The 13415-nt window shown below is 36.1% G+C and overlaps 2 protein-coding genes across 5 annotated transcripts; both read left to right on the forward strand.

Annotated features, from left to right (window-relative positions):
• On the forward strand, positions 1 to 2789 carry LOC18105045 (phosphatidylglycerophosphate phosphatase PTPMT2). Its single transcript, XM_006375051.3, has 6 exons — positions 1 to 475; positions 564 to 686; positions 967 to 1060; positions 1248 to 1330; positions 1420 to 1509; positions 2009 to 2789. The coding sequence occupies exons 1-6, from the start codon at positions 290 to 292 to the stop codon at positions 2390 to 2392; spliced, it is 960 nt and encodes a 319-aa protein (XP_006375113.1). The 5' UTR covers positions 1 to 289; the 3' UTR covers positions 2393 to 2789.
• Positions 2790 to 3784: 995 nt separating this feature from the next.
• Positions 3785 to 7048, forward strand: LOC18105046 (peptidyl-prolyl cis-trans isomerase FKBP20-2, chloroplastic). Of its 4 annotated transcripts, none has more exons than XM_006375056.3 (7): positions 3785 to 3949; positions 4896 to 4986; positions 5068 to 5285; positions 5380 to 5489; positions 5711 to 5819; positions 5980 to 6056; positions 6731 to 7048. In XM_006375056.3, the coding sequence occupies exons 1-7, from the start codon at positions 3895 to 3897 to the stop codon at positions 6848 to 6850; spliced, it is 780 nt and encodes a 259-aa protein (XP_006375118.2). In that variant the 5' UTR covers positions 3785 to 3894; the 3' UTR covers positions 6851 to 7048. The 4 variants fall into 4 exon arrangements, with proteins under 4 accessions (XP_006375118.2, XP_024440520.1, XP_024440519.1 ...); XM_024584752.2 differs by having other exon boundaries at positions 4896 to 4954; positions 5054 to 5285; XM_024584751.2 differs by having other exon boundaries at positions 3824 to 3949; positions 4869 to 4954; positions 5054 to 5285.
• The last annotated feature ends 6367 nt before the right edge of the window (positions 7049 to 13415 follow it).

Raw genomic sequence — 13415 nt, forward strand, 5'->3', positions numbered from 1 at the left:
CTTGTAGAAAACGGGGAGAGAGAGAGAGAGAGAGGAAGAGACAAAAATAAACAAGGCAAGGGCAGCGTACCTTTCGCTTTCCATGTTTGCTGAGAAAAAAGGCAATCCAATCACATACCCAAAAAACAAAAATAAAAAAAAATTAGAAATTTCTTCAAGGAGATCCTCTCCTTCCTCCTCAAATCAACCATGAAATCAACCATTCGATTCTCAATCTCTTCTTCTTGTAATCCGTAGGAGGTTATTTCTACTTGTTTCTTTTCTTTTTTCCTTTTAGGGTTTTGTGAAGATGTATATCGAAGAAATAAATGGAGGAGATCAAGATGACAATTCATGCAGAAAAGTTGTCGTTTTGGACGCGAAGAGAGTCTTGGTAGGTGCTGGAGCTCGTGCTCTCTTTTACCCTACACTGTTGTACAATGTTTTGAGAAATAAGATTCAGTCCGAGTTTCGTTGGTGGGATAGAGTCGATCAGGTATGAAATAAATTATTTTATTTTATTTTATTCAGCCTTAGTTGATGAATACTGACTGACTGACTAAATTGTTTTTGATTATTTTCAGTTTATATTGTTAGGAGCGGTTCCATTTCCGACAGATGTTCCACGATTGCAGGCATTAGGTGTGTCTGGAGTGGTTACATTGAATGAATCATACGAGACTTTGGTTCCTACATCACTATATCATGTGAGTTTCTATGTTCGGTTTCTGGATGTTGTTATACGCAGGTGTTGATGAATGTTTAGCAAATTATTTGAAGCTACTCTTGTTTATGCAATTATTATCGTTCTTGGAGAAATTATTTGCTTAAATGGACAGTGCTTCCGCTAAAAGCCAACCTATTTCGCAAATTGTTGTGTTTTAATTGTTGAAAAAAGAGGGGAAAAGAGTTTGTCTTTGTTCTTTTCACTTGGCTATGCCTGAGTGTTGAAATAGCACTTATGTTCGCTGTTGATTTGTTTTTTAGGCTCATGATATTGATCATTTGGTCATTCCGACAAGAGACTATCTGTTTGCTCCTTTGTTTAGTGATATATGCCAAGCTGTGGATTTCATACATGGTAAGTATGTTCTTAAAGTTCACTTGCTAGCCTTTTATCGTTCCTTTCACGCCGTTTATCTCTTGCAGTCAACATGGTATTGCTGTTGTGTTTTTGTTTTGCTTCCCCTTACCAGAGAGAGTCATTAATAACTGCGTTTATTTGATATTAACGTTCCATTTCTTTATTTTTGTTGTGCTTTATGAAGAAAATGCCTCTCTTGGGAAGACAACATATGTTCATTGCAAGGCTGGTAGGGGGCGCAGTACAACCATTGTTCTCTGTTACCTAGTATGTATAAATTCAAACTTGACTTATCGAATGTCTTAATTTTATTATGCCTTATTTTTACCTGCTTGAGATTTTCTGTTTCTTGACAGGTGGAACACAGGCACATGACGCCCAAATCTGCGTACGAGCATGTGAGATCTATTAGGCCTAGGGTACTTTTGGCCTCTTCTCAATGGCAGGTATTGCTGATATAAGTTTCATGGGTGCATCCATCATTTAAATTCAATTGAAGCCTTCTATGGGTTTGCAACAAACAAAGAAAAACACACGCTACACACACACACACTGAGGAATCTGGACTAAGAAGAGCATGCTCTTACAAGCTTCACTCCAGCTCAAATGACTTGGATTGAGCGGAAGACAAGAATTTATGATTAATGAACATGAATCTGGACTAAGAAGAGCATGTTTTTAAAAGCTTCACTCCAGTTCAAATGACTTGGATTGAGCGGAAGGCAAGAATTTATGATTAATGAACTGGACTCTGTTACTAACGTATACTTTAACTTTGTGCCTATTTTGATCATGGAACTAACTGTATTAACTGTTGATCTGTCATTTTCTTTTCATTATTTATAAGTACAATCATCATTTTATCGGATCGAAGATGCCTTTTATCTTCATTCTATAACGCTTGGGCTTCTGCTAAAATCATTCTGCGTTAACTCCTGTATACAGGCTGTTCAAGACTACTATCTTCTCAAGGTAAAAAAAATTACTATCCCTGGCTGTATGATAATTCAAAAAGCATTAGATCTTCCAACCAAAGAGGATGGAAAACAGGACACCGCAGCTTTTGATGATGGATCTGCTGTGCTGGTAACAGAATCTGACCTTGATGGATATGATGCTACTTGTGCCTTGGGTGTTGTGGGTAATGACATGTTGAGAGAGCCAAGCCTGGCTTGCAAGGTTCAGTTTGCTAGTCAGGCTGCTATCTCCAGACTTTCATGCTTGTGGCTTGGGTACCAACCCGACCAGAAATCCTCAACAAAGAAACTCAGAAGCTCCATCAGGGCTAGTCAGTTGAGTAGCATTACTGTGGACATTCGGGTGTGTTGAGATATCAATACCTACCAAGAGTTAATTTAAGAGTTTCGGCGGGAGTGTTAATTTAAGAGTTTCAGCGGGAGTGTAATTTAGGAGTTTCATTTTTTGTATCTTTTTATCCTAGAACACAACACAAGTGAATAAATGACAGACACAGTTTCCTCCTTTGTTTTCCTCCCTGTTTTGATTTTTCCTAGTTTGAGAGTCTTGTGCAAAGCGGAGGACACGAAGAAGAGTACAGCATCCCTTTGTTGTTCTGCCTGATACATCTACTACTGCAAGATGGGCTATTTCTTTCTTTCCAGGCACAAAGAAATGGCTGGTGATAGTGGTCACAGGTACCGTTTCTTGTATCGAGTCTGAATGCTTGTAAACGTACATGATCAAACATGCTTTTTCTTCGAGCAAATTGGATTCTCTTCCCCTCCCTTTTGATCTTTTTATCAACTTTTGTTCACATTTTAAAATCTGTGAACTTGATACTTCTAGGCTCTAGCCTTGCAAATGCACAGTTGGTATGGATTGTCCGATGCTTCTCTAGACCCCGCTCTCCATCTATGAATTGGGCCTGTGACGAAAAGGGGTGGTGAAAAGTTTTGTTATCGAATTAGTGTAAATTCTAATAAAATTATTTCGATGATCCAGTCCTTGTCTATGTATAAGATCAGATCCAAACTCAAACCATTCCAAGAGATCTGGCGGTGAAGAGTTGGGATTTGGGAATGCTTTGAAGAAAATGTTTGTTGAATCAGAAGATTAAGCATCTTTTGAGTCTGTATTGTAAAGGAGTAATCTTAAAAGATACTAAAATAAACAGCTGTTACAACTTACAATTGTCAAGGAGGTTTGTTTTTGCTTGGTTATAGATCTTACCACGTGTCAATGTCAATCTGGTTCAAGTTATTTGTTTTACAAATAAACTGAATTTTTTACTTATTTTATTTGAGTCAAGTTCTCATCCGATATTTGAAAATGTAATATTTAAAGTATATTTTGTTAGGAAATATATTAAAATAATATATATTTTTAAAAAATTACTTTTAACATCAACATATTAAAATGATTTAAAAGAAAATTAAAACAAAAAAAAATAAACAAAATTTAATTTTTTTAAATGTAAAAATAAATTGGCATACAGTAGACCGGATCGGATCTATATTGAATTTTAAAATTAATACTCATGGAAATTTATTTCCAAAGATTCTCTTTAACATGCAAACACAAAAGGAAAGAAAGATTAATTTGATATGACAATATACGTTAAACATAAACGGTATGGCAATTGGCAAGTTAGTGAAGACGATTTTTTTTTTCATTATTGCAATATTCGACTATATAAAGGTACCGTAGACAATGCCTAATAAATATTTTTGCTGTGAAAACTATTTTTCAAAAAAAGATGTGAGAGTTTCCTTATAAAAAAAAAAAGGAATAAAAAAAGATGGAACAGAACATGAGATAACACCACGAAGAGGTTTTAACAGAAAAGGCCCATCCTGTGCTTCACAAAAGCCATGCTGACAGCAACCTCATCGTTCTATCCTCTCCTGTCTAAGCCATCTTCTCCTCGTAAGTCTGCTTCTCTCTCTCTCTCTCTGCTCCTGCAAGTGCCTCGTGTTTATGTTTTCTGGGTATCTCTCAATTCCCCCCTCTCTCAAGCATGGTTATTGTCCTTCTCTTAGTAGAACAAAGTCGAATGATATAATTTTGTTTGTGCTTATGACATCTACGGATGAACTTTGCTAGCTCTTTCTTCTTTTTTGATGAATCCCCATGCAAACTGATGCTTAAATTTCCTTGCGATACTAATTTTACCATGTTGTTCTTAGCTTCCTAGTCTTCTTGTGTTAGTACACTAGCAGTAAGTAGGTGTGGAGGAAGTGAGACTTGTGGTGGGTGCTAATGTGAATTATTGTGGTGGGTGCTAATGTGCTTGTTGTGGTGGGGGAATGCTTATTCCTCAAACGTGGAAGTGAAACTTGTAATTGGTGCTAATGTGAAGTGATTTATACGTCTTAATTTGGAAATAATTGGATGTGAGATATGATATCAATCTAAGTGTTTTTTATGTTATTAAATGAGATCTCAATAGTATAATTTTATATTAATTTTTAAAATACTTTTTAAAATAATTTTTTTTAAGTTTGAAACTTGAAAAACTTCATTATTTACTCGTGATTATTGATTTAATTAATTAGAATGAAACGATAAGGTTTAAATTTGTAATTTTTGATCATTAAGCATCTAAAATTATATTAAAAAATTATTTTAATTTAAAAATTAAAATTTTTAGATGAACTCTTAATAATGTTTTTATATTACTTTTTCTAAAAGTAATAACATATGTGGAAACCAAGAAAGTTGCATTTACAATAATCTGAGGCTACAACGTTGGAATATTTAATAATTTATAGTTTACTTTTGCCCCTTGGCAACCATACAAGTCCGGAATTGATTTGATTTTTTCCGTATTCCTGTATCGATATAGTTTTTGCTTATGTGAGCTTTGTGGCAGACATAAACCTTATACCATGTCCTGCTTTGGGAGATCTCTTTTCTTTGAAGAAGCGAATGGTACGGTGTTGTCACAACTTGAATGATGATGGGTGAGTGGATAATAATATTTCCTTGATTGCTCTTATTTTTAATGTTGTCTGTTTCTATAATCAACAGTATATATATGCCAGAATGCAGAATGGACATGTAGTATTATGTCATGAAGAGAAATTGAGGCGTAGGTTCCTCCTCTTCTTTTCTTTCTCATCAGGCTTGCTTTCAACTTTTCCTTCTTATGGAAAGACAAAGAGCAAGAACCCGTATGACGAAAGACGCTTGCTGGAACAAAACAAGCGGATCCAGAAAGAGAACAATGTACCTGAAGACTTCCCAAGTTTTATCAGAGAAGGTCCGTGCTTGTGAAAATGCGACAACTTTATTTTTCATTAGGTTTATGTACAACACGTGGAATCGATTTCTAATGTTAGGGGAATGTTATTCAGGTTTTGAGGTTAAGGTAGTAGCACCAGAGAATTATATAAAACGTGACTCAGGGCTTATATACCGGGATTTTGAAGTTGGTGAAGGTGATTGCCCAAAGGATGGCCAACAGGTTTTCTTTCATTTACTTTGAAAGTCACTCTTTCCAGATTTTTTATGTGGATTTGAGATATGTCAACCATTTATAAACAAACTAGAATAGTTTCTGATGAATGTCCTACCATTACAGATGAAATTGATTAATAATCTCAGGATATCAACACTTCATCGAATGATATATCTATAAAAAATATGTTCAGTGTTGAGCTGCAATTCACTCTAGAATCTTTGCAGGTGACTTTCCACTATGTTGGCTATAATGAGTCAGGTCGTCGCATTGACAGCACCTACTTACAGGGTTCTCCTGCGAAAATCCGCATGGGCACTAATGCATTGATTCCAGGTGAAAAGACAACATCCAGAATTTACTACAATCTCGTGTGCCTTCTATCTCGACTATCAATAAAGCTTCCTCATAGTCCCCCCAGCACCTGCTTGTCTTCTTATCATTTCGAACTAAAAATTGTACACAATAAAGGTAGTTAACATGGGATCTTTTGCAGGATTTGAGGAAGGAATTCGAGACATGAGACCTGGGGGGAAGAGGAGGATAATCGTTCCTCCAGAACTTGGGCCACCGGTTAGTTTCTTAAATTGCCTGCCTCTCTATTTGCATAATTCAGCACCTCTTCATCCAACACCTCCCCACCCTCCCCCCTTTCCTTGATCATTTTTTCTTCCTTTTTATTGATCATATGTGTCTGTCCTGTGGGAAATAGTAGTTTAAGGATAAAATAGTAAAAAAAAAAAGTAAGAAAAGAAAACCTAAATGCGACACTCATGATGCTTCTATTCTCATTCCTTCCTTTGAAGCTGAGGCTAAATACTCCCATAAAATGCCATATCCCCTTTTACTCTTTCCATGATTGCTTCACCTGCATGTGAACTGCCAATGTAGTATGGTCAATAACAGTTGTGTCGAAAACTCCACAAACTATTATTTTCCTGGAATTTTTAGAACATTTCTTAGTAAAACAAATAAAAGAAATTGAGTGCCATTATTTTCATTCCTTCGTCCAAAAAGGAAAGGAAGAAGAAATGAAGATATTTCAAGATTATTGGGGGGAAAACTGAATTCGCTCTTGACATTGGATGCTATTCAGTTATTCACATCCAAACTTGTTGCCAACTATCCAGACCATGGGTGCTTCCCTGGATAATATAAATTTTACAGTCATTTCCTTCTCAATCTAAATCTTCATGCTCTGATTCTTTGTTTAAAAGAATTTGTTGATTCCCTTATCCTTTGTACAGGTTGGACCTTCCACTTTTTTCAGCTCAAAACAGTTCGAAGTTTTTGATGTGGAACTTCTCAACGTTAAGGACTGTCAAAGGAGGACTATAGGATTTTACTCTGATGTTGTGTGCAACTGACAGGCTTTTGTGAAGCCTTAAAAAGACAATTTTGTTGGAACATTATCACACTAAAAGTATGTCTTGCTGTGTGGATTTTACCTTGTCTAAGAAAGACTAAATTAGAATTTAGCATTCGAGTACGTAGGAATTTGTTTTCATATGATGACTGTAGAGTTTCAACAATTTTCAGGAATATCATTATTTACTATTTCATAATTGAAGTTTTGCGAACCTTTAGGATATTGTCTTGGATGATAAATGGGTTTGGTTCTCATGCTGTCATCTCTGATTTGAAACCAAAATGAAGATGTGAGAATTTTCTCGTTAATACTCCATCTTGAATGTGGTTTCAACGTGACAAAATTAGGCTCGGGAATATCCTAGCTCTTGAAAATAAAGTTTTATTCGGTAGGTTTTCCTATATTCTTCGAATTCTTCTATATTATAGGTTTCAGACTACAGCTTGGAGTTGGTTTTCCTGTTTCTATTAGCACCTTTTTTTCTCCCTAGTGTCAACCAAATCTTGTAGTCAGCATGAGTAGGGCAATAGAGAAAGACGCCACAGGCAGGGAGGAGGAGGAGGAGGAGGAGGACTTCGGCACTGGGCCACTCTCTTTTCTAATGATAAGTATAAAAAGGAACACCCAAGTGCTGATTAACTTGTGCAATAACAAGAAGCTTCTTGCACATTCACATCATATGGTAGTGTGGTTGGCAGCGGGGCGGCTTTATCCCAGTTGCCGGTTTCACGCCTATGCTTTATTAGGTGATGACATTGTTATCGTGGGTTGCTTCTGAGTTTGACACCGAAACATGTTTTTGGAAAATGTCGGAGACGTTGACAGTGGAAAAAACTGGGAAAGGCGAGGAGAAAGCTCGAACAATTAACAGAGAAAGGTTCATCAGCAAGATATTCCTCCGTGGGGATTCTGTTATTGTTATCCTTATGAATCAGAGACTCGCAAGATGTTTTTTTGCACGGAATTCCTCTACATGAAGAATAAGGAAAAGAAAGAAAGAAAGGATAACAAGTAGGTTTTCTATGTTTTAGTTTTCCTACTAATATTAAGATTTGGCTCAGAATGTCAGGGCCACTCTCTGTTCTGGTAATATCACGCTAGACTTGAAGGAATATGATGCTATGATTATTGGATAATTGGTTTTTCTTTTTAGAGTTGGCTCTCTTGCTTTTGTATGGTTGTCGTTCATTAATCAGCCCTGCATTATCGTGATTGCAGTATGGTCATTGGTCATGACCTTGAAGACTCTATCTAGCTGTAATAGATCAAAACAGCCTTTCTTCTTTTTGGCCTAACATGATGATCAGTTGCATAGTTATCTGCAGCTTTGTCCTGGCCTCTGAAGACCTGTTAAAAGGAACTGTGAATTTCGCAAAAATATCCGGAGAGCAAATAGAAGTTAACAAGAGAAACAAAATTGATGCCGCCATTTCACCAGCCATTGAACTCTTCAGAGAAGAAAAGGGAGCCATGCTGAAGGTCAGTAGTCTCACTGAATTGATGAAATAAACCAACAAGATGCAAGTGAAAATTCTACACTTCTCTATTGCCATGTTCTGGGATCTCCAAAACCAAAACGATGCTATTACTATTGGTTTCTCATGATTGGTTTGATAAATAAAGGTCACTTGTGCTAATAGCCATAGCTTATTTATACATGGGTAAATACAAAGTTGTATTTGGTTAGTATTCTAGGATATATAAAAGGAATAAAAACATGCTTAATTAGATGAACGAAAATAAAGATATAAAATAAATCTGTTTGTGAGATAATTTTGAAATGAATTTTTATTATTTCAAAACAAAAAGGACACGAATATATGTCCTTTCTGTCTCAATTGTCTTTGTTTTTATATCTCGAGATAGTATCTAAACGCTACCCAAAAGATCAAATTCTACTACAAACACCAAGGCATATTCTGAGATTCAACTATCTAGTTGCTTCTGTAGGAGCCCTCTGATAAATAATCGACTCATCTGAACTTGGTTTGGCATGACAGAATGCATATATTCCAATCACGATAAAGCTGAGGACAACAAACCTCACCCATGCTTCATCGTGCAACTGCATGAAAAAAGTCAACAATCATCATTAGCTAGTTTTTCTAAAAGAATCATTTCGATTTCAGAGATTGCAATTTGTAAGGAGGCATTGTTTGTAAGAATGATTCTTTAAAAGTGCACCTGAGCAAACAGGAATATGCTGAAGAAGATGCAAGCAGATGGCACAATGGGAACCCTGGGACATGAAAACCCTGGAGGGTCTTTGTATGTCTAAGAGAAAAATAAACGGAAGTCACAACAGAAGTGGAGACAATCATGAAGAAGAAGAAAGCCACCTCAAAGAACTGGTAACTATGTAGTCTACCTTAAGCAGGAGAGGCCTTGCTAGCCCTATGAAAAATACCAGGCAAAATGCCATTTTTTAACTTAATAATTAGCCTGTCTTTGTTTAGAATTATGGCCAACTGAAAATTAAATAGATAAAAGAAAAAAACCCCTCCCAAAAAAAGAAAATTCAATAGGGAAATCAAAAGGGGAGTATTTGCTTGATGATGATGCCACTAGTGCCCCAGGAATTTTATCAGGCACCAAGAAATTCAATGATTCGTCATGCCCGAAACAGGGACCTGCTTTCCAAAGCCAGCAGTGTTCTCAAGACTTTTTAATTCATTTCGACAACTACCTCTCATGCCCTTCAACTGCAACTAAGAATCAGTGTTTCATGTGTGAAAAGAAAACAAATAAAGTTCTCATCAAAGCAATCTAAAGACCACCCTCCCCCTAGAGACAAGAACTCACCACCACTTAGGTGATAGCATGCTTTATTTAGTGGCATTTCGTCAATGTAGAACAGAGGAATCACAAATTTAATCTCCATAACATCAGGATAATAGTGTCAGATTTTACCATATTCAGAGATGCTTTACACCATTATCATGCAGTATGAAACTAGTAAGGATAAATATTCCACGTATGACACAACAATGAGCAGCAGTAGCAAGTATGTACAGCTGCCACAGCCAGAAAAATAAATGAAGCACTGAAACGGTGGAAGAGTCCAGCAGAAAAACTGCAGCAGGCAACTGTGATAAGGAAAAGAACACCTTCCCTCCACGCTGAAGTCCATCTTGAAGAAACTTGACTCGTCATCTTATCCTTCCAGAGAAGGGTTACGATGCATGCTGAAACAACAGAATAACATGTCTGCAACCAGTCTAATACAATTTCAGGTGCATATAACCCACTAATAAAAATCAAAGCACTCAAGCACTACTGATGACAACAAGCATGGAACCTTGATAATCAAAATGCTCAAGCACTGCTGATGACAACAAGAGTGAAGCTTTAAGAACTCAATTCCTGCCTATCACACAAACACATCATAGAATGCCGTGCCGTTTGTGCTTCCATCCATATTGCAGGAACTGGCAGGCACTCTGAGATGTGATTGGTAAGTGCAGGTAGCACTATTAAGGAGCGTCGTAAAAGGGCTGTCGTAAGTCCGGCAACAGCACCTATGCTGATGAAAACAGAAACATATTTGAAGCCCCTGGACATAAAAGCCTCAACCTAAGGAGCGTCTTCCCCAAGAAGATAGTAAAGTACCATCCCATTGATCACCAAACAGACTCCAAATACAAAGTGCAATGCATTTGAAAAGGCTTCGGATGATGCCTAATGGCAAGTCCCACTAAAAATCAAACAAATCAGGAAAACAAAATTTATACAATCAGATTATGTTCATGATGCTTAAAATCATGATTAGAATTTTGCATATTTAGCACCAAATCAACAAAACATGCCTGTGGTCTCCTAGATTCTTCAGCTGAATTTGCAACCGCATCAAACCCAACATATGCAAAGAACACTACAATGGTGACCGGTTTCGAACATCAACCTCGAAAGCAAATTTATCGAAAGAGTTCCTCCAAAGAACACTTCGCCACCATGTCCAATCCAATTTGGAATATTATCTTTAAGAACTGGGAACATCTCTAAAATCGTAACAACATAACTTGTTAAACTTCTTGCTATACTAGCCGCCTCGATGTGATAATCAATCACCAACTGCCCAAAAACAAGAAAAGCAGTCAGCTCATTGAAAGCTGGATATGCATACAAGTATGCTCCTCCAACAACAGCAGGTAAACGTTAAGCCAACTCTGCATAACACAGAGCATTTAACACAAGCTATAACCCAGCTAGTACAAAACTAAATGCCGCCCCTCCATTATAACAGGCCAAAAATATAATTAATAAACAAAATTCAATAAAACCAATCAATTTGGATAGCATTTGGTACATAGAATTGAACAAGACACATCCCGTCAATTCCATCTTGGCTGCAAGGTACTTTTAAGAATTTATCATTGTTTGACTTGCTCCAACCACGGATTACGAGGCCATTATACTAATCATGGCCCTGTGGTGGCCACTGCCATCTTGGCTGCAAGGACCGTCTTGTATAATGAGCGTATGATTTTCAAAATCTGTGTGGTAAGCTATGTAAAACCTATGTCTCTCTAGCAATGATGCAGAACCTTAACATCCTAGGTTCGACATTATTAGAGTATACGATACTCACTCGATTATCATTAACATTCTTTTATTCTAACTATCACAATATTTATAAATTAGCTTTCACATGTCTCTCAACGAACAATGATATTGAAAAATTACAATTTTTTTTTCAAGTAATGAATTTGAAGAGTCGTTGGGGGTCATGTTTTACTACGCTGTGAAAAAACTTCAAATAAAAATTGGATCTTTTACAGTCACGTATCAGGCTGTTGGAGTGATGAACGAAATTGTTCCCGGAAAGCTAATCATATGTTAAAATAGAGATTATTTAATGCTCAAATGAGTAAAATAAAGTTAAAGGGATGCGTATATGTCGAGTTTCTTGTATGCTTGAATGACACATGGCCATGCTGAATAGCCCTGACTTGCAGGCCTTGCTTTCAATGGGAGTAGCTTTGACGGTGGCTAAACTTTGTTCTGTATGGCTGCACGTTGAGCTTGTATTACTAGGAATTGCTTTGGTTTCTTGCCTGGCAATTGAATGTATTCATATGCCCAATACCTTTCTTTGTAGTAAAGAAAAATATATTTATAGAAAATATACTTATGGAAAATTGAATCATGCGTCATGCTCGTTCATGGGTTGAAGTGTCATGCTCTTTCTGGGTTGTTGTACCATGCACCATTGGCTGGAGATTGTGGCCAATTGTTGTGGGCATGGAGAGTAAGGTGGAGCAATTGGTGTAAAAACACGAAGATACCTTGCATAGAAAAACTTTTTGCATAAAAAAGTTTGTGTGAGCTAGAAAAGATTCTTGTTTATGAAAAGTTTGCGTGGTTGATCTAAACGGCTGAAAAAATATTTACATGTATATTTTTTTAATTTTTTTGGGTATTATCAATAGTTACTCTTCCTGTCAAAGAAATATTATTAGTGATCAAATAATTTCTCGAATAAGTCTTGACCATGTCATACATATTTGAATTTTGGCATCTATGGAGTTATTTTTCTCTTGAATTCAAATTCGAAACATAGAAAGCAAATTCACAAGGGTCAAACCTAATTAAGCTTATGAAGGATATAATGATGCCCTTTAAAACATACACATTCCTAGCCATTAATGAGGATTCACAAATTATTCAATGCAAATTATGAAAACGTTTTAATACAAATTAATATCCCCAGCAAAGAGAAATCCTCCATTTTCCCCCCCTGCAATAACTCCATCATTACCAGATTGTAAACAGTCCTCCAATCTCCCAAGTTAACTAAGCAAGAAGGACAAGAAGTAATGTTTTGCGTGCTCGTTTTGTTCTTTGCCATGAAATTTCCTTTATTCCAAGTTACCGCATGCATGCCCGTCACATATTTTTCCCATTCTTGTGGATTGCACGACTCTTCAACTTTCTTGGTCTGAATCTTCACCCAGAGAGAACTTTTGTTGACCACCTGTGCATGAGTAAAAACTTGCGGTTTTTTTAGGTTAGGTATTGCAACCAAACCCCAGTAATTTGAAATGAGAATTTGACTAGGAAAAAGGTTTGAGTAGGAGAGAATTTGAATTTCATTATTCCTACCACAAATGGTAATAAAAAAAATGTTATCCAAGACCATAGAACAACAACACTGAAACCTTGAGTATTGATCCGAAGCCAGAGGCAAGTAGATTTTACCATCTTCCATCATGTTTGATTTGCTATATTTCTCTTGTTTTTTTTTTTTTGCAATTCATTGTAAAAACCAAGACTATAGAGTTATAAAAGAACACATTTTTTATATCAAGTTTTAGATAAAATGATATCAATGAAAAAAATTAAAAGAGAGTAGTTCGAAAAATTTAGGACAATTTGAGATTTAAGATCTTCGTTTTGATTGTGTTTTGGTAGCGTTTCAAAATAAAAATGATATAAACATGTTTAATTAATATATATATTTTATAATAATTTTAAATTAAATTCTTTGTATTCAAAATACAAATTACATGTAAACGTGTCTCATATGTTTTTTTATATCAATTAACTTAGATAATCTATAAAAA

Source organism: Populus trichocarpa, chromosome 14, assembly GCF_000002775.5.
Source record: "Populus trichocarpa isolate Nisqually-1 chromosome 14, P.trichocarpa_v4.1, whole genome shotgun sequence".
Lineage (NCBI taxonomy): Eukaryota > Viridiplantae > Streptophyta > Magnoliopsida > Malpighiales > Salicaceae > Populus > Populus trichocarpa.

What these genes read in the sequence shown, in the direction of transcription:
- LOC18105045 (XM_006375051.3), top strand. Translation starts at nt 290, where the DNA reads ATGTATATCGAAGAAATAAATGGAGGAGATCAAGATGACAATTCATGC. An exon ending in TTCCTACATCACTATATCAT is followed by an intron (nt 687 to 966) that starts GTGAGTTTCTAT and finishes TTTGTTTTTTAG; the next exon opens with GCTCATGATATTGATCATTT. An exon ending in CCATTGTTCTCTGTTACCTA is followed by an intron (nt 1,331 to 1,419) that starts GTATGTATAAAT and finishes GTTTCTTGACAG; the next exon opens with GTGGAACACAGGCACATGAC.
- LOC18105046 (XM_024584750.2), top strand. Translation starts at nt 3,895, where the DNA reads ATGCTGACAGCAACCTCATCGTTCTATCCTCTCCTGTCTAAGCCATCT. An exon ending in CCCAAGTTTTATCAGAGAAG is followed by an intron (nt 5,286 to 5,379) that starts GTCCGTGCTTGT and finishes AATGTTATTCAG; the next exon opens with GTTTTGAGGTTAAGGTAGTA. An exon ending in CTCCAGAACTTGGGCCACCG is followed by an intron (nt 6,057 to 6,730) that starts GTTAGTTTCTTA and finishes TCCTTTGTACAG; the next exon opens with GTTGGACCTTCCACTTTTTT.